This window comes from Chrysemys picta, chromosome 12 (genome assembly GCF_011386835.1).
Source record: "Chrysemys picta bellii isolate R12L10 chromosome 12, ASM1138683v2, whole genome shotgun sequence".
Lineage (NCBI taxonomy): Eukaryota > Metazoa > Chordata > Testudines > Emydidae > Chrysemys > Chrysemys picta.
This window is the reverse complement of record NC_088802.1, coordinates 5659564-5685218: the sequence shown is the minus strand read 5'-3', so window position 1 is coordinate 5685218 and position 25655 is coordinate 5659564. Positions and strand designations below refer to the sequence as shown.

Sequence of the window (25655 nt, the reverse complement as noted above, 5' to 3'; positions counted from 1 at the left end):
CACTAATCCCTAATTTGCCTCTAAAAACAACAAGGAGTCTGGTGGCACCTTAAAGACTAACAGATTTATTTGGGCATAAGCTTTCGTGGATAAAAACCTCACTTCTTCAGATGCATAGAGTGAAAGTTACAGATGCAGGCATTATATACTGACACATGGAGAGCAGGGAGTTACTTCGGCTCCTGACTTGCGAAGCAACTCCCTGCTCTCCATGTGTCAGTATATAATGCCTGCATCTGTAACTTTCACTCTATGCATCTGAAGAAGTGAGGTTTTTACCCACGAAAGCTTATGCCCAAATAAATCTGTTAGTCTTTAAGGTGCCACCAGACTCCTTGTTGTTTTTGTAGATACAGACTAACACAGCTACCCCCTGATACTTAATTTGCCTCTGTTTGTGGGGACTGGAGGAATGCAAGGTGTCGCTGGGGCCCAACCTACACAAGCTGTGAAGGGCATGATGGCTGCAATAGCCGTATAACCTCATAGATCAAAAAAGTCTCACTCCTTAACCCAGTAGCTCTAGCAAAGCTTGGCCGCATTCAATGGTTGTAATTTCCATGCATAACATCGGTTTAGTTTTAAGCATTTTTTCTATTTGTGTCCATTTAAATGTTCATATTTCTGGGAAGTTGGGGGGCGGGGGAGGGCTCAGCCAATGAGGGGGCCTGACAATCATTAGTGACAGTAGACGTTAAGATTCAAGAAGTTAAATCTTTCTCTGACTGTTAAACACAAATTGTAAATTTTACGTATGGGATGCTGACAGAATAAACAGCCTGCATACGTTCTCAAGCCGCATTTGTCTTACTTAGCCTATCCGCAAAGCTCGATGGAAATATTTTTTCCATCCGTGTGTGTGTGTGTATATACGGTGGGATTGACTTTTACCGACATTTACTGATAGAAATCGAACGTTTGTGAGCCTAATTAGACCTGTACGAAATCTGCGTGGAGCAGGCCTTAGCCAGCTTGGAAGCAGTTTGAGGCAGGGACTGTCTCTTTGTGGTGTACGTGTAGCTCCCAGTGGGCCCTGAACTTGGCAGTGGGCTCTGAGCAAGGGTTTAATTAAACTCAGACTTTTAGGCCAGAAGGGCCCATTATGACCATCCAGTCTGACCTCCTGCTCATTGCAGGCCACAGAACCTCGCCCCCCCCCCCCCCACTCCTGGGATAGAGCCCTGCTTCTGGAGTTGCTCTCCTAGCTCCAGAGTATGGCATTTAAAGCAGCTAGTCAATATCTGTTCTATAGGAAGCAGCAGCGGCAGCTGAAGAGAGGGGATTTGCTTCACTCCAGTAAAGCTTGCAGGGCCCCATTTTGTTTCCTCTTTGCCAGTTCATCCGGCTGGCTGCAGATCCATTTCATGGTGGTGTGGCCCAATGAGCTGCTGGGACGGTCGTTGAGATATACATATAGTCCGTCTCCTTCCACTTTGAACCTACAATGGAGGGAAAATCACTCATCAGCTGAATCACACAGGAAGCATCCAAACACCGGACCCCCTGTGTAATTGCTGCACTCGCAGGTCCGATCTACAAGGGCAGGGCCCATTTCTTTGTTCTAGGTTTGTACAGCACCTAGCGCAATGGGGTCCTGCTCCATGAATGAGGCTCCCACAATACAATTAATCGGTAAAAACTAACCAAGTTACGGTTCTCTCATCAGAGCTGGTTATAACTGACCCGGTTAAATGGTGTTTACAGACCATGTGTCACCACATTTGCCTGGACACTCCCACAGCGCAGCCTGAGCTGTAGCGGTGCATTCTGGGAAAATCTAAGCAGCTGTGCTGGAGAGAATGGCCTTCTGGGTAAGGCACTAGGCTGGGACTCAGGGAACCTCTGTTCAAAGATCTCAGCCTTAACCATTCCTAGAGCACCTGAGGCAAGCTGAACAGATTTTCCCATGGGAGACTGTCACAGAAGCCTTTTCTATGCTAGGGATATTTATCATAGCAAGAACCATTCTAACCCATTATGGGGGTAAATGAACAGATTTTCTGGTACTTTGGCAATTTCATAAAACAAAAAAAACACCTCATTTTGGGTCAAATAAAATGTTTCGTTTTTACAAAAATTGAAATGTTTTATTTGGCTGTCAGCTAGTTTATATAATTTTTTTTATTCAAAACGTTAAAAAGGACATTTTGCAATGAAAATTTGTTTGAAACCAAAACATTTTGATTTTTTTTTTAAATGAGCAATCTAGTGAACCTGACAGGAAATCGCCAAACATTGCTGCGTTCCCAAATGGTTTGAGCCAAAAAGTTTCCCCCCCACTCTATCTGTAATATGCTTCAGGCCAATTCTATATGGCCTGTCCCTGGCATGGTCATTTTCACCACTGGAAAGTGGCTGAATCAGCAAGGAAGCATTTCACAATCGTTTTGCACTGGTATGAAATCACTGCAGAAAGTGCAGGGGGAAATGTGACTAGCCCAGTGCAGCTTTTTATCCCTCGCTAGTGGCGGGACCCAGTGAAAGGTATATAGGTCTGCTCCTGCCTGTTAACAAACGTGGGTCTTTAGCTCGAGCAGTAGAGACTCATGTTTTACATCCAGAGATCCGCAGCTCAATCCCAGCCAGGGTGTTGTTACACAGGGCAATATCTTCCCACAAAAGGTGCTGCAGTTGTCGTACAAGTGTCCAGAGAATGAGATTGCTACATGTATACCCCACTGACTGTACTCAGAGAAGGGATCTGACCCTCTGCACAAAATGAGGGGGACACCCCTGGAGTAAAGGGTTGTTGTAGCACCTGTAATACCTGAAAGATCGTCAGCTCTGACTATCAGATGAGAGCCCTAACTTCTGGCCCAACCGTGAAGAGGCTGTTAGCATAAAGCACTCACAGGTGGTTGTTGAATTCTGTACCATCCGCCCATCTCCAGGGCTGGGCCGGGTCCCTCCTCCAGAGGCCGATCCAGTGTGCAGGGGAGCCTTTATGTTGCCGCAGGAAATTCTTTAAAAACAACAAAGGGAGAAAAGTCCGTGATGACGCTCACAGGGCACTGGGGACAGCAAACTCGTCATTCACCTAAGGTGAGAAAGAAAGTCCTCCTGCGACCTGATTGTCAGTTACACTCAGGCCACACTGGGCAGCACAAGGTTGCCTTAAAGCAGGCGCGGACAGCTCGGTCAGAATCTCCCTGCAAGGTGGAGCTGGTGTGGAGGTTCTGCACTCAGCCCCAAGACGGTAATGGGGAATCAGGCCTCCAGTCTTTATCTACAAAGCCCTTACTGGGATGGGACCCTGGAGACAGCTTGACAGACACAGATTGGGGCCAGTGCCATGACCTCAGCTGTAGAATTCCTTGCTGGGAGAGATCAGAACTGACCCAGATCTGAACTGTGCTCAGATCAACGTGTCAGGTGCACTTAAGGAGACGATTCATAATAATCTTGAACATAAACTATGTGAATCTATTATGTGTATAGTGGTAGCCCCAACTGATATCTGGGCCCCACAGGGTGCTGCACAGACACACAGTGACAGTCCCTGCCCCTGCTGAGATCAGGGGCCCGTCACAGATACACAGTGAGAGACAGTAGCTGCCCTGAGGAGCTCAAAGTCTAAACAGACAAAGGGAGGACTGTTATGTGATCCAGGAAATCATTTAACCCTCAACTTTCATGGTCTGAGCTCCCAGCGCTGGCATCTCAGAGCATGACAGACCTCATTCCATCACTGTCTGCTCTGCCACATCGCCTAATTGCATCTCACAGAGAACCTGTATCTCTGCCTTACCAGGTGTTTCTGGATGTCAATCACAGCCAGGGAGGCACTGAGTGACAAGCAGGTGCTCTGGCCTTCGTTCCAGGTCCTGTCTGCCTTTGAGAAGAGATAGCATTTCCCTCGGTAGCCAATCCAGTCATCTGGGCATGCGGCAGTGGGAAGGTCCAGAGGAGAGGAATGACGCTTGGAGGCTACCACTGAAAGTTAGCAAGCAGCAGAGTGGTTAGGCATTCTCCCCTTCCCACTGCCTGTTTTAATTGTCCCCCCTCACACACACACATACAGACATATGTTTCTAGGAATAATCCTAGCTCTTATCCAGCACTTCATCTGTAGATCTCAAGGCTCCTTATAAAGAAATTCAGTGTTATTATTCCCATTTTACAGATGGGAAAACCGAATCACAAGGCAGGGAAGTGACTGGTCCAAGGTCACCCAGCAGACTGACAGAGTGGAGAATAGACCCCACTTCTTTGGAGTCCAAGCCCATCTTGTAAACTGCACTTGTTGCTCTGAGTTACAGGCAGGAAAGTTGGCATTTGAAATGAAAGCGATCAATACTGCAGATAAAACTGTTCCCAAAGCAGACTCAATTACCCATATTTATATAGGAAATCAGGGCCTGGGTTACTGCCCCAGCAGCAGGGCATCGGCACCTGTAGTTCACAGAATCACCACTATGTGTCACTCAAGATACAAGAAAGAAGCTACAAGAACTGCTAGTCTAACCGATGGAGTCAGGACTGGATTCTGATCTCAGTGACTCTGATGTAAATGTAGAGTGATCCCACCAAAGTCAATGATGCCTGGGACAGATTCTGATCTGTTATCCTGGTGTAAATGCAGTGTCACTCCGCGGAACCCCATGGAGTTATTCTGGATTGTAGCTCACAGCAGAATCTGTCAGATCACAACCACACCATTCTCCACTCCAGAGGCTGACACAGCAGATTCACAGGCCCTGGTCATAGCCCAGCCATTTATCACATCACCCCTGCATGCTAATGCCTGTGAGGTTAAGCATGGATTCGTCTACCAGCCCCTCTTGACTGCCCTCTCTGGCAGAGAAGAGGCGCAAGAGGTCTGGGTAAGGCAGCAGGAATTTTCCTGCCTTATGGCCTGTGCATGCCACTGATTGGAAGTAGTCCCATGTTCCCCTTATACCCTGATGTGGAACCGCCAGATCACAGGTGTCTGATGACAGGGGCAGTTTATGGTAGAACTAGGGCAGTTGGGAGGGAAAGGGCGCACACTGGTACTTAGAAGTGCATGAGGTTATAGCAGAGCTGGGACAGTTGGAGGAAGGGGTCCCGGTGGTTAGGATACTCACTTGGGATGTGGGAGGAGATCCTAGTTCAATTCCTCCATCTACCTCATAAGAAGGAATTGGAACAGGGGTTACCCTACCTCTCACACTGAGTGTCCTGCCCACTGGATTATAGTCATGCTATAGTTGAGCCAATGCATATTTGATGATTTATACAAAGTGGAACAGCTGCAACAGGAGAGATTAGGATATTCTGAGGTGGCTACTCATAGTCAGTGGTTAGGTCTCTCACATGAGCTATGGGAAACCCCTGTTCAGATCCCTTCTCCTCATGAGGCAGAGGGGGGAATTGATCTGGGTTTTCCTACAGCCTGAGTGAGTGCTCTAACCACTGGCTTAGGAGGGACTTGCTTGGAGCTGCTACTGCTCTCCTTCCACCCCTCTGGCCAAAAGGTGGGTAACACCTGTCTGCACCTGGGCTGAGCATTGTGCTGGGGCTTAGTCAGGAGACAGGCAGCAGTGCACATACCCAGAGGCAGAAATTTAGACATTTAAGGGATTTTTACACTGAAAATTTAAGTGCCTACAGGATCAGGTGGCAGCTAAGCAGGGGGGTTGTGGATTGCAATAGAGAATAAATTTGGGCTTTAAGCAGCTGACTCACTTTATGGATTTGGGCAGTTGTGTGTAGCAGGATCTGGGAAGGTCCCCCCGGGTGTCTGCCATCAGTGCAGAGATTGCAGCAGGGGAATGAGACTTCAGCTAGAAGTGGTTACTCATCAAGAGGCTAAAGGTGGCAGACAAAAAGGTCCTCCCTCTTTTGGGAGAAAAGTCAGGGAGAGAGTGCTGGGCTCTGAAACAGGAGAGGTACCTAACCTGGAGGTAACAGGGAAGGCTCATTGTTTCCCCCTTTTTCTGAGTCTCATTTTGAAAAGCTGAGGAGAAGGAGGAGTTTTGCTGAGGAAACACGCCCTGTTTAATCCATCAAGATTTATTGGGAACTTTTTAGTTGATGAAAAATTGACTTTAATGCTTAGGCCTGGAGGCAGACAGCCCTTACCTGGGCATGCCATCCTTGGGATTTCCATGCTTTAAAAGGCTCTGAATGGCCTAGGGCTAAGAGGAATACAGTCCTAAAACTAATCATATGGGGCTTTTGGGGGGGGCGGGGAAGAGGTGTTTTTTGTGTCTCTTGGACATTTAGTGAAGGGGTGGGGGACAGACAGGCTGCTATTTAGAGGTATGGCAGGGGAATGGAGGGTTCTGGAAAAGCCAGGGTCTTTAGTGGGGGCTGGGAGATGTACTGAGTGGGAAACCAACTGGTGACAGAAGGGGAGAGGAAGGATTTGGAGGGGAAAGGCAGTTATTGGTGGAAGAACAGGTAGGCCATTAGTAAGAGGTATGGCAGGGACTTGGGGTAGGGGAAGGGCCTTGGCAGAGCAGGGGAAGAGAGGGGCGAGTGGCAGTTGCTGGGGGGAGACTGGATGGTTCTGACAGAGCTGTGGCAGTTAGTGGGGGGAGGGGATGACAGACGGCAGTTGGGGATGACAGGAATGGAAGGTTCTGGAACAGTCGGTTGAAGTAAGCAGGAGGAGGGCGACACAGTGGCGGTTCAGGGCTCTGAGAGGCGTGGAGTGGGAGGGCTGGAAGGTGTGACGGACTAACCATATCCTGAACAAACTGCATGGAAGGAAGATAAACTTTACTGAATTAAGTTAAAACGGACAATTAGGATTAACACCTTTTGGGGTTCATTGGATTGCAAATGCAAATATTTAGGTACAATTGTGAGATTAGGCGAAAGACGAGATTAATGCCATCTCTGGAAGGGCAGAGGGAGTTGGAAGGTCTTTCTGGAACAATATGTGTGAAGTGGGTTTCCTTAGGAAATAACACGAGAAAGCAAATTCTCCCCCTCTGAAGCCAACCTTTTGGAGAAACGCTCTCAGGAGCGAGAGACCCTCTGTAAACTAACTACTTGCTTCTGGAAATGCCACTTCAAAGACCCCCCTGAACTGTACAAAAAGGGAACAGAGCCTGTGGTGTGTGTGCTTGCTCTGAGCTGAAGCTCTGATGAACTCATAACCACCAGGACGGGGTATTAAAAGGCTGCGCTTGCCAGAGCCCACGTGAGAGCGGGGATGAACTTGGGTAAGTTTGTTAGCGTTCATGTAGGTTCTTTGGTGAGTTTTCTCTGTAACATTTTTCACCTGAAGAATAAAGTAGGCTCGCTTAGAGTGGTGGGGTAACTTACATCTAAGTGATTGGGCAACAAAATGGCAAATGAAATTTAATGTGGATAAATGTAAAGTAATGCACATTGGGGAAAAAATAACCCCAACTATACATACAATATGATGGGGGGCCAATTTAGCTACAATGAATCAGGGAAAAGATCTTGGAGTTATTATGGATAGTTCTCTAAAGACATCTACGCAGTGTGCAGCGGCAGTCAAAAAAGCGAACAGGATGTTAGGAATCATTAAAAAAGGGATTGCGAATAAGACAGAGAATATCTTATTGCCCTTATATAAATCCATGGTGTGCCCACATCTTGAATACTGTGTACAGATGTGGTCTCCTCACCTTAAAAAGGATATACTGGCATTAGAAAAGGTTCAGAGAAGGGCAACTAAAATGATTAGGGGTTTGGAACGGGTCCCATATGAGGAGAGATTAAAGAGGCTAGGACTTTTCAGCTTGGAAAAGAGGAGACTTGGAAAAAAGGGGGGATATGATAGAAGTATATACAATTATGAGTGGTGTAGATAAAGTGAATAAGGAAAAGTTATTTACTTGTTCCCATAATACAAGAACTAGGGGCCACCAAATGAAATTAATGGGCAGCAGGTTTAAAACTAATAAAAGGAAGTTCTTCACATAGTGCACGGTCAACCTGTGGAACTCCATGCCTGAGGAGGTTGTGAAGACTAGGACTATAACAGCGTTTAAAAGAGAACTGGATAAATTCATGGTGGTTAAGTCCATTAATGGCTGTTAGCCAGGATGGGTAAGGAATGGTGTCCCTAGCCTCTGTCTGTCAGAGGGTGGAGCTGGATGGCAGGAGAGAGATCACTTGATCATTACCTGTTCTGTTCATTCCCTCTGGCCACCTGGCATTGGCTGCTGTTGGTAGACAGGATACTGGACTGGATTGTCCTTTGGTCTGACCCAGTATGGCCGTTCCTGTGTTCTGATGTTCTTATCCGTAGCAATGACACTGTTGTCTGTCTCTGAAAAGAGAGCAATCAGGTGCCCGAGGGCTGGGCATACCCAGGGAAGGCAGGGAACTGTTCAGCCATGGAAATACCCTGCTCAGAAGGGAGAGAGACCTAGGTCTGGAAGCTGGATGGCGGGTGCCCTGGCTGAACCGCTGAGGTGAAACACAGGGGCAGTTGCCTTGAGCTGTGACAGAAGGTTCTGGAAAAGCCGTTTCAGTTAGCGGAAGTGAGGTGGGGGGACAGACTGGTAGTTAGGGGTGTCGCAGGGACTGGGATGTGACAGACGAGTGGGTGGTCGCAAAGTGTTGCCAACTCTTGTGAATGTTTTCACGAGTGACGGGATTTTGGCGGGAGCCAGTCTCCCAATGATGTCAGAAGCCTGAGTGCTCTGGTTGGTTGCCTGCCTCAGTCAGAACTGCTGCAGGAACAGCTCCCTCTCCCTGCTTCCCTGCATGAAGAGCCCCTGGCGCCGTCCCCACCCTGGAAGGGGGAGATAGGACCCTGTTGCAGCCCCCCCACCCCAAGCCTGGCAGAGGCCGGAGAAGAGGCCGGAGAAGAGCAGAGGTGGGGTTGGGGAGCTGGGCTGCATGGATGAGGGGCTGAACTGAAGGGGAACTGGGTGGGGGACAGGATTAAGGGAGGGTGCCATTATGGGGAGATGGAGGCAGAGTGGCAGCAGGGCCGTCCCTAGGGGGGTGCAGGAGACATAGCTGCTGAGTTTCTAATTTGTTGGGGGGTGCTTCTTCCCCAGCCAGCTCTGCCCAGGCCCTGCTCCCACTCCACCCCTTCCCCAAGGCCCCCCCCCCACTCCGTCTCTTCCCCGACCAGTTCTGCCCCCTCCACCAAGTGAACTGTGCCCTGGCTCCTCTTCCCCCTGCCCCAGCACCTCCTGATGCTGCAAAACAGCTGATCCACAGTAGGTGGTAGGTGCTGATTGGTGGGGCCTGCCAGTGGACAGCAGGGTCTGAGGGGAGGGGGAGATTCTGGTAGGGGGGCTCCTCTCCACCCCTCCTGCCTGCTGCTCGCCTCCCCATTCGCCTCCTCACCCCACTCGCCTGCCTGCCTCACCTTCCTGCCCACCTCCTCACAATTTTTATTGAAGCGTGGGGTCCCCCCCAAAGCGTGGGGCCCAGGGCAGTCACCGTGATTCGCTGTACCTAAGGGACAGCTCTGTGTGGTAGATAGTCTGGGGCTCACAGGAGCCTGGGGGGGGGGAGATTCTCACAGAACAGGGGCAGTTAGCGAGGGGAGGAGGGTAACAGACTGATAGGTGTATTATGGGATGGGGGGAGAGTTCTGATAGAACCAGAGCAGTTGGGGAGGGGAGGCACAGAGTAAGGGGAGACCCCTGGCTAATGCCCGAGTGTGTCGGTTCTGGATGGACTTCTGAATTAATGAAGTGGTAACAGTGGCAATTAGGCATGTGACAGCTGGAGACTCAAGACTAGGGTTACCATCCGTCCGTATTTCCCCGGACATGTCCGGCTTTTGCGTCTCTAAATAGCCGTCCGGGAGGAATTGGTAACAAGGTTAAAATGTCCGGGTTTTTTTCTCCCTCGCCTCCCTCCCTCCCTCCCTTCCATGCAGAGTGTGGCTGCTGATTGGGCGGCTAGGCCGATTGACCCACTCCCATTGGCCTCCAGCAGCCAGAGCCCTCCCCTGCTCCCCCCTCCCTCTCTCTGTAGTCCTCTGTAACACACAAACAGACCCACGTGGAGCCAGAATGGTAAGGGGAGTGGGGGTGCGCAGTTAGGGAGCGGGGGAGTGTTGGATGGGTCCCCAGCCTCCACCTGCCACCCCCCCTCCGTGCATCCCCCCCTCGGTGGGTCCCCCATTCCTGTCTGCCTGCTGGCTCCGCAGTACATGCAGACAACTGCTGTCTGCTGCCCCTGGGTCCTAGTGCCCCCATCCACTAATGGGAAGACAGGCTGCCCTTACCCTGCCCTTCCACCCTAGCCCTGAGCCTCTCCAACACCCCAAACCCCCCAGCCTTCATCCCCACACACCCTAATCCTCTGCTCCATCCCTGAGCCCCCTCCTGCATCATGAACCCCTCATCCCCAGACCCACAGCCCTCACCCCTGCATCCCCTCCTATCCCCAAACTCCCTCCCAATCCCCCTCCCTCTTCCCACACACCCCCTCCTGCCCTCAAACTTCCTCCTAAAGCCTGCACCCCCTCCCTTTGCACCGCCTCTCACCCCCAAACTCCATCCCAGAGCCTGCACCCCTCACCCCCTCCTGCACACCCACCCCCTGCCCCAGCCCGGAGCCTGCACCCAGCACCCAAACTCTATCCCAGAACCTGCACCCCTCCTGCACCCTAATCCCCAGCCCAGGACCTGCACCCCAGACCTCCTCCCCCCACCCAAACCCCCTCCCAGAGCCTTAGGCAGGTGGGGTGGGGGGTTCTGGGCACCACCAAAATTTCTACAACCCTGCCACCCATGCGAGTGGATAAGGGTCAGGGCAGTCAGGGAACAGGTAGGGTCCTGGGGGGGGGCAGTTAGGGTAGGGGGTTCTCAGCAGGGGACAGTCAGGGGACAAGAAGCAGGGGGGGTTGGGGTTCTGAGGGGAGCAGTCAGGGGGTGGGAAGTGGGAGGGAGTGGATGGGGCGGGGCTAGGGCGGGGCTTCCCCCCCCCCCCAGTGTCCTCTTTTTTGTTTGTGGAAATATGGTAACCCTACTCAAGACAAGGGGAGAGATGGAATATTCTGGAAGATCCTGTTCAGTTAGTGAGGGGAAAACACCTGGGGGGACAGGAGAGAAGTCTCCCCATCTGCCTGCTGTCATTGCCATAACTGCAGGGCAGGGGTGTAGACAACTTTTTTTTTAATTTTGAAAGGCTAGAGTTAAAAAAAAGAAGCTGTTGGTGTCACTTTAATGAGTAGTTTTATACTGTGACTAAAATTGTCCATTTCTAATAAAGCGAGATAAATGAGTTTTTGTTCCACATCCAATATTTATTTACTTAATACAACCCCTCCTCCCTCCCCCCTACCGCCAGTGCAGGGAGAGCATGAGACAATCTCCTTTTGGGGATGGCAACTCATTAGGATGCTAAAAGCAGTCAGGTGTGGAGAAAACTTATTCTCCGTCTGACTGAGAGCTGTAGATCATGGAGCAAAAATCAAATTAAAGGTAGATGGATATGTTTGTTTTCCCTATTGCTAAGGTAGGGTGGGGGGGTTTAGAGGCTGAAAGGCAGGTTTTGTCAGTGAATAGGAGACAGACTGGCAGTTAGGAATATGGGGATGTTGGGTGTGTTTTGTTATAAAGTTATAGTCTGTTAAAATATGTATATATTAAATTCAATATATAGTTTGTAAAGATATAGCAGCAATCCAAGATGGAGGCTGAACTGCCATTTTGTGACCGCCATCTTGTTGTTTACTGTTATCAGAGCCCAGTCATAACTGGATCCAACTGGTTTTTCCTGCCACTGACAACTCCAAGAACAATTTTACCTCAGACTGTTTCCCGCCTTTGCTGGGACTGTACCATATTTTCCCTCCACTAAATGCATAAAGGGACTGAACTCACTGACAAGTGGCGCAGTCCATCCCAGTGACTGTGTGTGCACCATTCAGGTCTTCACAGCATCAGTGCTTTGTTGAAGGGCACCACCATTCCTGAAGTGAAGAGAAAGGGAAGAAAACTTTCCATCTTACCTGCTCCTGTTCCTGGGTGCAACATCACCAGAGGGTTTCGGTCGCTTCTTCCGCCCTGAGACATCGAGGGACTCTCCAGTGCTCCTCCTCTGCGGGTTTCAATTACCCAATGAGTTGTAGGTCCTGGACTTCGCCGCCGCCACAGACGTGCTGACAACAGAGTGAGATAAATAGGGTTTTCTCGGTTGGGGATTTATGTGTTGTTGCCAGTGTGATTTGTATTTTGGGCCTGAGCTTCATGCTCCTGTTTTAAAGCTGCTATTTCGCTCTCTGTATTGTTTATCTAGTTACTGTTTATTCACAATTACCGCTTCCCTGATTTGTAAATGTATCCCCCCCACACACACACTTACCTGTTGTTTTTACCTTCACCTATTGCCAGTTTTTATTATTTGCACAACACATAGGGAAGGAGGAGGGAGACCCGTATACCAGTCCACCGGTGATAGACACGGCAGAGGGCAGTCTGCTCTTCTGAGCAAAAGGGGCTTGTTTTACATCTCGATACCTACATCATTATACATTTAGAAGTAGGGGCTTGCCTATATGAACAGTTAGTTTGTGGCAAGCTGGGTTGTGACTCTACCACATGCTCTATGGTCCCTACTGCTGTGAACTAATGGTTCCTTAGTGCACTTTGATCTTCTTCTGTTTCAAAGTGCAATAGCTTGGTGTGAAGTAAATGTTCATGTAGACAGGTCCTAAGATTCAGGAACCTCAGGAGAAGATTCTGAAACAGTTGGGTGGTTGGTGATGGCTAAAACCTGGCCATTTTGTAGGGAGCCTCATCAGTTTCCTTCTATAACTATTGTGTTCTTCCCTCCTCCAATACCAGCAACATATACGTTCTGTCTGCAGTACCTCCTGCATACTTACAGCCCCTCCAACTGCAGTGTTGTCAACTCCTGACTATTTTATTGCAAGTCTTGCAATCATTTGGTGTGTGGTTTTTTTCCTTCAAACTCCAGCTCTTGGAATTGTGTAATTGTCAACCTGAATTTTCATTTTAAAACATTTCTAGCCCTTGTGGTTGCAAAGAAAAACTTGAAACATTAACCCTAAAGTCTCAAATACCAGAAGGTAGCTAAAAAGAGCCCTGTATTATTTTATTTAAAAATATCATGACATTTAAGCTAGTCTCATAACTTTTGGTATTTGATTTATTTCTGAATGTTGGAGAATGGCAATACTGCAACTATAAGTCTGTTTCTGACCTTGCAGTATGTATGGTGATTTACATACATGGATTGAAGCCAGGAGATGGATCTGAAATACAGCTCTTCAAATGGTGAATGGGGAAGGCAGGGAATTAATTTTTGGCTGTGTTCTGCTTGCAATGAAATCAGATAAGTCTGGGGCTCTAGGATGATACTGATACTGATTGGTGTGTGGTGCAGAGTCCTATGCCGCTGTATACAGTATGTCATGACTGGTGGAGTTAGGGAAGGTTCTGCAAGAGTGGCTCTTTGTGATATCCCAGGTACTGGGAAGGTGGTTCAGATTCAGACACCATACTAATATTCACCTTATAAAATTGTAAATTGGATAAACTGGTGGTTTAACTAGTCATTCCCTGATATTATGCAATAAATCATTCACGTGTGTTAAGTTGTATAATAAAACACAACGCTTGCTATGCCCCACAACACAAAATACAGTTTTCCTTATTTCGCTTAAGGCAGTCTGATGGCAAGCTGATTCTGATTAAGTTAAATTGTATTTGTGTAGACTTAATCAGTGGTGCCACAGCATTTTTTAAAAAGTTGTGGAAGAGAGAGTGAAAATGAGCTAGTCTTCCAGCTGCACAACAGACACCAACACAATCGTAAAAAAATGTGGTTGGAGATGGGGCCAGGAGGAGATGTCTTCTCAACCTCCCATTGGTGGTTGCACCTATGTTACAAGTAAAATAACAGTGATATTATTCCTTACACAAGGTAATAAAGCATTACCAAAAATACCTCCCAGTAACTTATCATTGGATAAAGATGCATGAAATATCATCCAAGGCAAATGAAACCTAATGATGACAATTTAAATGCCAGTTTTAACTATTTCACTGCTACCACCTTTGTGAGACAAATGCAGCTATCTATATGTCAGAATGTTGTATCTATCAACTTAGTAAGACATTACTTCACTGGTTATATCTGTGAGGTTTCTTTTGCAAGCAGAAGTGTTAGAATTATTTTTTTTAAATCTCAGTACAGAAACTCTTCTTAGTGCATTAATAGGATTCATTTATACACATGAAGATTGATATTCTGAAAATTATAGTAAAACAACCAATATTAGCATAATAAGATCTTCTGAGATCTTCAAAGGAAGACAAGTCAGGTGTAATAGTATAATTAGGGAGGCCAAAAAAGAATTTGAAGAGCAACTAACTAGACACAAAAACAGATTAGAATATGCAAATATTTTTTATAGATAGAATAGAGTTTGCTTTGTCTTTTCTGCATTCGTTTTGTATCTCACAAGGCTGCATCTGCAAACACAATACAGCAGAAGCAGGAAGCCTGCCAAACAATCAATGGGGCCACTAGACGATCGAGGTGCTAAAGGAGCACTCAGGAAAGACAAAGTTGTTGTGGAGAACCTAAATGAATTCTCTGCATTGGTCTTCACTGTAGGTGATCGTGGCATTCTTTTTAGATGACATATCTGAGGAACTGTTCCAGATTGTGGTGGCGGTAGAGGTGGTTTTGGAGACAGGTTAAAGTCTGGTCATTCAATGACAGACCTGCAGGTGGCTATTTTACAACAGAAAAACATCAAAACCAGACTCCAACGAGAGACTGCTGAGCTGGAATTGATATGCAAACTAGATACAATCAATTTAGGATTGAATAAGGACTGGGAATGGCTGAGCCATTACAAACATTGAATCTATCTCCCCTTGTAAGTATTCTCTCACACTTCTTATCAAACTGTCTGTACTGGGCTATCTTGATTATCACTTCAAAAGTTTTTTTCTCTTACTTAATTGGCCTCTCAGCGTTGGTAAGACAACTTCATGCTCTTTGTATGTGTGTGTATATATATCTCCTCAATATATGTTCCATTCTATATGCATCCGAAGAAGTGGGCTGTAGCTCACGAAAGCTTATGCTCTAATAAATTTGTTAGTCTCTAAGGTGCCACAAGTACTCCTGTTCTTTTTGCGGATACAGACTAACACGGCTGCTACTCTGAAACCTTTCTAACTCTAAGGATGGTTAAGCACTGGAACAGGTTATTTAGGAAGGTTGTGGAATGCTCATCATTGGAGGTTTTTAAGAACAGGCTGGACAAACACCTGCCAGGGATGGTCCAGATATACATGGTCCTTCCTCAGCACAGGGGGATGGAGTAGATGACCTCTTGAGATCCCTTCCAGCCTGACATTTTTATGAAAATGTGGAATGTTCTCTGTTCCCCTGAAAACCGTGGTTTATAAATTAAGTGTTTGGATTTTTTTTTTTTTTTGGTGGTATATGTGTGGCACCCACAGCCACTGTTCCTGGTACAGTGCCTTCTCAAAGAGTGTTTCTTGCACTTCAAAACAAATGATCTGATTTCCTATGGTAAGGACTAGGAGGAGTTCCATAGCTGAAGTTCAACTCCTGCTCCTTGTGGCTCCAAGTCTAAATCTGTAATAGCTGCCTTGGAGGTTTAGAATGTGAGTCAGGCACTGAAGTAGCCAAATCTTTTTCTGTTAAGTGGTTTATAGTTTATTCAAAGTTTAGGTTATTGTGTTTGAGCATACACACAGAGATGTTGTATAAAATCACAAAATACTCTTGCTGGGAGGTTGCACTGTAATGTTATTTATTCTTAAAATCCAGAATAACTCACAGTAACCAAGAACAGATACAAAGCAGGCTTCTCTGTAACATAGGGACGTACGAGTCACCCATCATGTTCTAGACTGACTGTGATCCATGCTTCCCTATAGAGCTCTCTAGCCAACAAGCAGTACTGGGGAGCTCTCTCCCCACCACTAAAGTAATAGCCTGAAATTCCAACACAGTCCTCAATATACCACATAGGTCTTCTGTTCTGAAGATGAATCAGGAGCCAGCTGAGTTACGAAGCAAAGGTGTGATGCCTTTTTTTTTTTTTAAACTGCCATTATTTCAGAGCTGCAATGGAGGGTGGCAGTAGAGAGCCGTGGATGGGAGAGAAGGAGGGTGGCAGTTAGGGTGACCAGATGTCTCGATTTTTATAGGGACAGTCCCGATATTTGGGGCTTTTTCTTATATAGGCTCCTATTACCCCCCACCCTCGTCCCGATTTTTCACACTTGCTGTCTGGTCACCCTAGTGGCAGTTGTAAAGTACAGCATGTGTTCAGTTTGGGCTGCTTTCTTGGCATTGTGGGGAAGGGGGTCTTGCTATTTGAATAGGTGTATATGGTGAGGTTATGCTTTTAATTCCACCTTGGCTGCTATTTTGGTCTTGCAGAGTCACTTCCTAGGTGAGGCCTTTCCCTGCTCACTTTCTTTGGAGTGGAGTCACACCCTACTCTTTCTCTCTGAGACAGAGACCACTGTACAGTCCTTTTTAAGGGTACGTCTACATAGCAGCTGGGATAGTGCTTTCCAGTGTAGGTAGACGGACCTGTGCTAGCATGGCTGCTGTGGCATGGGCAGCAGTTTGGGCTAGCTGCCTGAGTACAAGCCTGCCTGACCTCCTGGCCATGTATGTGGGTGGCTAGCCAAAGCCGCTGCCCATGCTGATGCAGCCACACTGCTATTTTTAGCATGCTAGTTTGAGCAGAGCTAGTGCATGTCTTTCGACTTGCGCTGGAGAGCATGTTGCAGAAGCATCCTTAATTCTGGGATTTCCTAACTTTTTAGTGCTTGACTTTACAACCTTAATATTTTTAACATAGTTATGTGTGTAATTTAGTAGAGTAAAAGCACAGACCAAACAGAATGGATAAAACTGATTATTTAAAAAGAAATTTAAATCAGATTTTCTAATTGCAATTAAAAACAGTTTTTAAAAAATCTTATTTAAAATTGAAATTGGCAACCTGTGTTAAGGCCATTTATTTATTATTCTCTATTAAAATTATTTACATTAAAAATAGTATTAAACAGTACATATTTTCTGCCAAACTTTAAACAAATTCAAACCACTGGACTGGTGGAAGTCACTGGCTAAGCATTTGAATCTAGACTTTGCTGAAGTACTAAACCAGCTTTTGTTAGCGGTAGCCTCTTCTGCAGGTGCACAGAGAAGAATTTTTTTATTTCGGTTTGGACTGAAGTAGTTGAATAATGACTAGTTCATTTAAATAAGCAACCGATTGGGAGTTGAAAAATCAAGAAAGCTTGTTTTCGTCTCCCAATCTTTGAATAAAAACTCATCATGAAAGGATGAAATCTATTTGTCCTAAATTGTTGAAAGATCTAGTGACCAGAAATATTCCCTTCAATTTACTAGCTGCAGGTATATCCTTTGTTTAATAAATTCATTTTAAATGTAAAATACGTTTTGATGAACTTCTTTCTTATATATCCAACACATTTAAGATAATTTTATTGAATTAAAGCTATTTTTGTGCATTTTAATTGAATTTGAATTTCTATTGAAATTGAGTTTGACGCAAATCAGAAATAAAAAATCAATCTTCTAGTAAATAAGAAATGCATTCACATTTTCTAACATAATAATGGAAAAATTAAGAATCTGAATAAATGTAAATTAAGCTATGTAATTATTGAAATAAATGTGTGTAGATGCAATGTCCTCCTGGTAAGCAAACAGAAGCACCAAATTTAATCTAATTACACCTCTCTCCATGTCCCTTTTTCTCACTAATGTCACCTTCTTCTAGTCTGTCTCCTATACCTGGAATCTCCTCTCTGATCCTTTAGAGAGGACGCACTTTCCTTCTATTCCTCTTTCATATCCCTCCTCAAAACCCAATTTCCCCCACAACCTCACACAATGACCTTCTTGCCTATAAATGATTAACAAAATTAATCATGTTAAAAAAAAGTCAAGCACTCCCAATAACTCATTCTTGTGCAATCCTGCTTGCTCCACCTCGATTCCCTTGCTTACTATTTTCTTCCTTCCTCTTCTCCTTTGCCTGCATTATCCATTTGGGGCCCAATCTTGTACCAATGAAATCGATGGGTGTTTTACCAATTGCTTTCAAAGGGAGTATGATTGGATAGTATGTAAGCTCTAGGGAGCAGGGAAGTGTCTTATACTATGTTTGGATGCTTTGAGGATAATAAGTAAGGAGTGAGATTTTCAAAGGACAAATGGGAATTAGGCAATTAATTGCCATTTGTGCCTTTGAAAATCATTCCCAATCATTAATAGTCTAGCACTGACCTCCTCTCTGCCCTCTTCCTACAATCTCACTTCAGTTCCAGGAAGTTTTCTCCCAGGATGCTTTTTCAATGAAATTGATAGAAGTTCATATCTTAATTCCTTTTTTAAAAAAGTAGATATTTTTGTTACAACAGTGGTTTTCAACCTGTGGTCCACAGACCCCTGGGAGTCCACAGACTATGTCTAAGATTTCCAAAGGAGTCTGCAGCTCCATTTGCAATTTTGTAGGGGTCCACAAATGCAAAAAAGGTTGAAAATCACTGTTTTACAATAACCATTGAGGCCAAGATTTTGCAAAAATAGGAGTCTAAAAATAGGCTCTTAAACCCGCTTTTAGGCCCCTGTCTGCTTTTCAAAAGTACCCAACAAATCCCAATGACCTACGTCTGTTCTATGTCACAACTGACTTGTCTCTTGTCAGACAGTTGCTATATTCTAATGTTGGGCAGCACAGTATATGAAAGAGGCACCATCTATGCTTTATAAAGAAATAAGAAAGGAGGATTTTCAAAGGAGCCTGAGTTACATTCCTAAATTCTATTGAATTTCAGTGGTATTTGAGGCCTTCACCCTCGAAAGGAAGGTCTTGTAGAGTTTGTTGCAGCTCCAGTAGTAAGCCGGAAGCCTGCAGCCAAGATATACGCTGCATAGCTATTCCCGATGAGTGTCCGAACAGCGGAGTCCGCAGCATCCAGTGAGGCGTGCAAGGAGGTCCTTACCACCTTTTTGCCTCCTCTACCAGGGCCCCAGACTCTTCTCTGGACTCCGGAGGCACCAGCTCCTTGAATTTTAGCATGGAGTTCCAGGAGTTATAGTTATAGTGGCTCAGGAGTGCCTGCTGATTTGCAATTCTGAGCTGTAGCCCGCCTGCTGAATAGACCATGCACTCGAACAAATTGAGACGTTTGGCCTCTTTCAACTTGGGCGCCAGCGCTTGCTGGCCATGCCACTCCTTCTCGTTCACTGAGGCCACTAGCAGCGAACAGGGCTGTGGATGGGTGTACAAGTAATCTTAACCCTTGGAGGGGACAAAGTATTTACGCTACACCCCTTTAGCCGTTGGACGAATGGATGCAGGTGTAGGGATATTACTTTTATCTTTTGCTTTATCATTATATTTACAATAAATGTGGCATCTTTGCCTTATCCCTCTTAATAAGATCCTGCTGGTTTTTATTCTATTGGTATAACACAGGCGTTTGCCAGATTGTTCTGGCTGTGGTCTGTATAGTGCGGATGAGTGGTAAAGCCACTCGAGACGGGGCCTCAGCCTACAAAATATCCACCACTGGGTCCTGCATCTCTACAACCTCCTCCGCTTGGAGGTTCATGATAGGGGCCCCCTATGCAGGATGTCCTGGTGGGCACAGAGGTCTATTGGAGGGGGACCTGAGACGTTTGCTCCCGCCACCGCCTCGTCTGGTGAGGATGAGGAGGAAGCCACAGGACCAAGAGGGTTGAGTGGGGCCTCCTGTTGGGCCGGGTCTCCCTGGTCAGGGTCTGCTACCTCGGAGACTGGACCCTGGGCTGGAGATGAGGAAGCATGGGGAGCTACAGTTTCCATGCCCCCAGGAGAAGGGTGGCTGATGGTGGCCTCTGGCACTCGAGGCTCTGAGAACTGAGCGGGAAGCCCCGGATGGGGCACTCTGGGCCTGGTGGTATGCCCACGGTGTCCAAAAGGGTCACTGGGTGGACCCTTGGACAGGACCGTGGCCACCCTGCTGCCAGTGAGCAGCTCCACTGTTAGACTAGGCTGTGACATGGCCCGAGTGGCGTGATCTTACGTTGGACTCCAACAAACACGATGCAGACCGCGAAGGCCATGGTGGCGCCAAGCGAGTCTGTGCCGAGTCACCCCGATGTGACGGAGACGGGTACCGAGCAGCTGTGGGTCGGTGCCACGAATGCAGGAAGCATTGCCTCAAAGCTGGGGAACGTTGCCGGGACCTAGACTGGTGCCTAGATCTGGACCTCGACTGTGACGATGACCGTCTCCCAGAGCGGCACCGAGATCTGCTCCTGGTCGGTGACCGGTGTATGGAGGGGTGCCGGGAGTCGGATCGACGCCATGAGCCGGATCGGTGCTGCGAGTATGACCGGCACTGTGAGAGAGAGCGATGTCGGGACTGCGAGCAGCATCAAGAGCGGGAACAGATCCGGGAATGTGACCAGTGCCACAGTTCCCCCAGTGGAGTTGATGGTTGGATCAGGGATGGCTTGCCCCGGGATGGTTCCCCACAAACAGGAACTGGTGCCGCGGTCTGCTGCGGGGATGTCGACTCCGTCATTGCGATAAGATCCCTTGCAGCCGCAAATGTATCCGGAGTCTATGGCAACTGGGGCTCGACCACGCTATGAGGCGGGGAGCCCACATGCACCGGACTCAACGGCTCTCCCCTCACTGCCGGAGTCACCAGTGCCAACGTCAGCACTCGCACCCTTGGTCGCTCCACTACTGGACGCGGCTCTGAGGGCAGATCCTGAGCTGCCTGCCTTAATTGGTTCCAGAAACTTCCTGATTGTTCTGGAACAGCCCATTATCTTACTCAGAGAAAAGGGACCGGCTTAATCTGGGGCTAATGTATTTACCTTCTATCACTCTCCTGTAGCCAATGGGGTCTCCTGTGACTGTGGGGCCTATTTCCGATCCTCTGTCCGTTCACACATCTGGGCAGAGTTCTCCTGGCGGCGTCCGCTGGCTCCTTTGACGCCTTCGAGGAGGAGGAGCTGTCGGGGGTTTTCTGCTCGGTGTCCCCATCAGGTTCCCTTCGTTTGACCCTTTGACCTCACTTCTGTCCCTGTTGTTTAATTAGTTGTCCCCCGGAATCATTTGGCTTCCAGGTCCTGTGGATCCTCACCTTAGGCGGGGGGGGGGGGGGGGGGGGGGGGGGGGGAGGAGGGGAGAGGGGAGGGGGCTTCCGCCTGCTCACTTCCTGGATCCCAGTAGGATCACTCTCCTGTAGCCATCTGGCCTGACCATGTCACAGCAGTTTATTTTGGTTTGCATCAGACTTATTTCAGTTTAGCTTAAGAAAATTTTAAAGCTAAATTGAAATAAGCGTCCACACACTCTTTTGCCCTGGTTTAAGTAAGTCAGGATAAAATCATGCCTTAAGTTAAACGGCTGTAACTCTGCATGTAGACATGCCTGTAGCCTCTTTCGGTATGTGAAGACTGTAGAGTGTACCCATGCTGTACAAGCCTGCCTGCTAGCACCCACACTGCAGAGCCAAGCATGCACCATAGTAGTGTTCAGCGCTAGAGTTTATGGGGGTACATCTCAGGGTTCCTAGCACCTCTGCCTGGAGCCATTCTACGACACACTGAAGGCCAGAAAGGACCTTTCAGAATGTTGTGAAATTCTTTCTTCAGTTTTACCATCAGCTCTATTTGTATCCAGTTTGAACTTCAACATTTAATAAGCTTAATCTTGTTAAATGTTGCAGTTCAAAATTGTGCACAAAAGAGATGGTCAGCTCAGCAACACAGACTGCTCAGCAGGGTAGAGCTTAGCCATGTGACATCGCTTTCCTCTACTTTGACTTGTCATTAACATAGCTGAAAATGATCAATTTTTCTCCAATGCTGGAAACCTTTTCAGATTTTCCACAATAGCACCTTCTTTCTCTTCTCTAAAAATAATCAGCTGCCAAGTGTGCTCGAAAATTTCCAAAGGATTAAAAAGCCTCCTTAGATTATACTCCTCTATTCCTACCCCCAAGATACCCAGTCACTGGGGACAGTTCAAGGCTGATGCACTTTGGTACGGGGAGTTGAAATACAGATGCTTTCACAGTTCAGAGCAATTGCTCCTGTATTTCCCCTCTGTGGTCCAACAAGGGCACCCACTGTAGGATCCCGGCTCCTCAGCAGACACCTCTCTTAGGCAGAGACTAGCGTCTTCCATGGTGGGGTTTTCCAGGCTGTAAATCCCACCTTGCTCCACGAGAGGTTTAATACAATGGACTCCAAAGATACTTAAACGCAAATCAGTAAGATTTTTTTCAAGGATACTGCAGGAAATTCCCCTATCTGTCACAGATGCTATAACTATTTTATAACTAAGGGACACAATCTGACCCATGCTCCTGCAGACCACAGCCAAAAGAAAGGGAAGATTTTCTCTGTGAAGGTGATACAGTAAGTGAAGGGAGGAGCCATGATATCAGATCTGTAAAATGTCACCATCCCCCTTTCATATTCCAGACAAACTCTGATCTTTATGGGTGTCTTGCTCTGGGATGTGGGTACCAGTATCTCAGTCGGCATTACAGCTGGATCCCCCATCGTGGCTGGGATTGTGTCCTCTGGGGCCAGGATCGCAGCCGCCAGGGCCCAATAGGATGGCTGAGCCTTGTTCTCCTTCATCCACACACTCCAGAGTCCAAGGTGAGACTGAAAGGCCGATGTTCCCTTCTTTTGCACAGACTCTGTGGCGATCCTCACAGCCCAGTCTTCCCCCAGCCCCACCTCTGTCTCCCAGCAATGCTAGCCTGAGTCGAATCCCTCAGAGCCCAGCACAGCTAAAAGAGTCTCAAATCTCTTGGGACTGTCGGGCACAGCCTGAGTGGAGATTTTCTTGCACTTCTCCCATCCTCAGATACCGCTATTGTAGGATGAGCTGTTTCTGGATCCAGAGTCACATCCGCTGGGTGGGGAGAGAGAGCGAGAGCGAGAAGTCAGTGCTCATTGCTGAGGGGGAGTCAGAACATCATAGCAAATGGAAAATCGTATCTGTTAAGGCTGTAAGTCTCTAAATCAGAAGACTGTGCAAGTGCTGCAATAACTTCATCTGCATATCTGTATATGTATCACCTCCTTTAAATGAATGCTTTAGGCAAATCCATCAATTCCCTACACTACCTCCCTCTCAAATATGGTCCCCCAAAGGGACTGGGGCGTCCGGCCCTCGGCTGTGTTCCCCCTTTCCTCACCCCCTAAGTGACTGGGGCGTCCGGCCCTCGGCTGTGTTCCCCCTTTCCTCACCCCCTAAGGGACTGGGGTGTCCGGTTCTCGGCCATGTTCCCCCTTTCCTCACCCGAAAACGGACTTGGGTGTCCGACTCTCACCCATGTTCCCCCTTTCCTCACCCCCTAAGGGACTGGGGTGTCCGTCTCTTGGCCGTATTCCCCCTTTCCTCACCCCAAAAGGCACTGGGGCATTCGGCTCTCAGCCGTGTTCCCCCTTTTCCCTCCCCCTAAGGGACTGGGGTGTCCGGCTCTCGGCTGTGTTCCCCGTTTCCCCTCCCCCGAAGAGACTCGGTCATCCAGCTCTTGGCTGTGTTCCCCCTTTCCTCACCCCAAAAGGGATTGGGGCGTCCGGCTCTTGGCCGTGTTCCCCCTTTCGTCACCCCCAAGGGGACTGGGGCGTCCGGCTCTCAGCCATGTTCCCCCTTTCTTCACCCCCTAAGGGACTGGGGTTTCCGGCAGTTGGCCGTGTTCCCCCTTTTCTCACCCAAAAATGGACTGGGGTGTCCGGCTCTTGGCCCTGTTCCCCCTTTCCTCACCCCAAAAGGGACTGCGGTGTCTGGCTCTCGGCCGTGTTCCCCCTTTCTTCACCCCCTAAGGGACTGGGGCGTCCGGCTCTCAGCCGTGTTCCCACTTTCCTCACCCCAAAAGGGACTGGGGTGTCCGGCTCTTGGCCGAGTTCCCCCTTTCCTCACCCCCTAAGGGACTGGGGTGTACGGCTCTTGGCCATGTTCCCCCTTTCCTCACCCCCTAAGGTACTGGGGCGTCCAGCTGTCGTCAGTGTTCCTCCATTCCGCACCACACAAGGGACTGGGGCATCCGGCTCTTGGCCGTGTTCCGCCATTCTGCACCACACAAGGGACTGGGGCGTCTGGCTCTTGGCCGTGTTCCCCCTTTCCTCCCTTTTCCTCCAGTCTCCGCTGGTGTAGCATCTGAGGTTGGTGTGGGGGTCAGGCCTTGTTTCTGGCACATTGTATGCAATTTTTAACCCACGTGTCTACATCATTTCTATTTTATTTTTTTATTTTGCTACTTGCTTTAGCCTTCCCAGCGTCCCGTCTACTCCTTCATGCATAAACTGGTGTGCTATGTTCACCAGCTCTTGTCTCTCGATTCTCCCGGGGACGTGAACAGTTTCCTGTGCCTTTTATTCCTGTCTTTGGGTTACCGCTGCTATTCCGTTGTAGTCTCTGGCTATGGCATCGGCAGTTATTCCATATGGTTTCGGCTGCTGAGCCTTTCCCATGTACCTTTACATGCCTAATTTTTAGCTGATTCGGGTGGGCAGTAACCCAAGCATAAATCTATTTCCATTCATTTCCATACGCTATGTCCTTTCCATCGGCAGCCTTCAGATCATTCCTTTGCCAATCAAACATCCAGTACTGTACCCCATTTACCCAAGAATTGCTGTCCGCATAGATGTACACAGTCTTGGAGCAGTTTTCCTTTTCATGCTGTTTTAAAACCTGGTATTCTGCGTGTAGTTTGGCATGCTGTGCAGAGCCGTGATCTAGATATCCCTTAATTACTTCCTCCTCTAGGTTTATGGCTGCATACTTGATTCATTTCTTGCCATGCACCACCATGGAGCTGCCATCGGTAAACCAAATGTGCTTTTCCTGGCCTACTCTTTCTAATTCCTTAAGGGGGGGGTGCTTGTGATTGTGTATTCCTCTGTTTTAGTGTAACTTTTGGACATTTGTGCCCGGTCCCCCTTTCGATGAGGGCTTGGGTCAGCATATTGGGTTTGGATACTGTCTCCGCAGTGACTCCCCTGTTTACTAGGGTCAGAGTCCACTGGGCCATTGGAGTGTTCGATACCCTGCCTTCTATTAATTTCCCAGACAGAATGTACTTCAGAGGTGTGTGAGTGCTTTGAATGGTGTTTGGGGTACTGCCGGTGAGTGGCTTGAAAGATTGGACCGCCCATACAGCTGCCAAGCATTCTCGCTCACACACATCAAAATTCAGCTCTGCTCCCTGTAGTTTCTTGGATTCGTACGCCACAGGTACTAATTTCTGCTCCTTATTTTCCTGTAATAGTGTTGTCGCCATTGCTACTTCATTTGCTGCTAGCCGGAAGACAAATGGTTTAGACTCGTTACAGAAACGCAGGGCGGGAGCCGTTAAGGCTTTCTGTTTTAAAGTTTTTAGGGCAGCATCTTGTCAAGCATATTTACCACATGATGGTGTGTGGTGGCTGCAGAATGCTGGAATCCTTGTGGTAAGCGTTGGAACGGGTATTGCTGGTCCCTTATGGTGAAAGCGAACCGGTCCTGTGAATCCGGGTGCAAGGGTATTGCAAAGAAATAGTTGGCCAAGTCTATCACTGAGAAATACCTGGAGGTGGCTTGAACCTTTTGTATGACTTGTGTCATGTCTGCCACAATGGGGGCCATGGGCACACTCCCTTTATTGATTGACTCTTCTGTAATCAATGGTTAAACGCCAAGATTG

At 47.8% G+C, this 25655-nt stretch overlaps 1 protein-coding gene and 1 long non-coding RNA gene across 2 annotated transcripts in view; one reads left to right on the top strand and one right to left on the bottom strand.

Moving 5' to 3' along the window:
- Nucleotides 1-204: 204 nt before the first annotated feature.
- On the bottom strand, nucleotides 205-11993 carry LOC101940617 (early activation antigen CD69-like). The gene is made up of 5 exons (XM_005312534.5): nucleotides 11894-11993; nucleotides 8091-8236; nucleotides 3749-3933; nucleotides 2853-2962; nucleotides 205-1439 (listed from the first exon to the last, which is right to left on the bottom strand). Exons 2-5 carry the CDS (start codon nucleotides 8101-8103, stop codon nucleotides 1289-1291), a joined length of 459 nt encoding a protein of 152 aa, XP_005312591.1. The 5' UTR covers nucleotides 8104-8236; nucleotides 11894-11993; the 3' UTR covers nucleotides 205-1288.
- Nucleotides 6294-25655, top strand: part of LOC135974912 (uncharacterized) — a 52738-nt gene continuing 33376 nt past the window's right edge. Inside the window, exons 1-2 of the long non-coding RNA XR_010591975.1 lie at nucleotides 6294-7154; nucleotides 11626-12054. This is a non-coding gene — a long non-coding RNA (uncharacterized LOC135974912). The remainder of the gene's footprint in view (nucleotides 7155-11625; nucleotides 12055-25655) is intronic.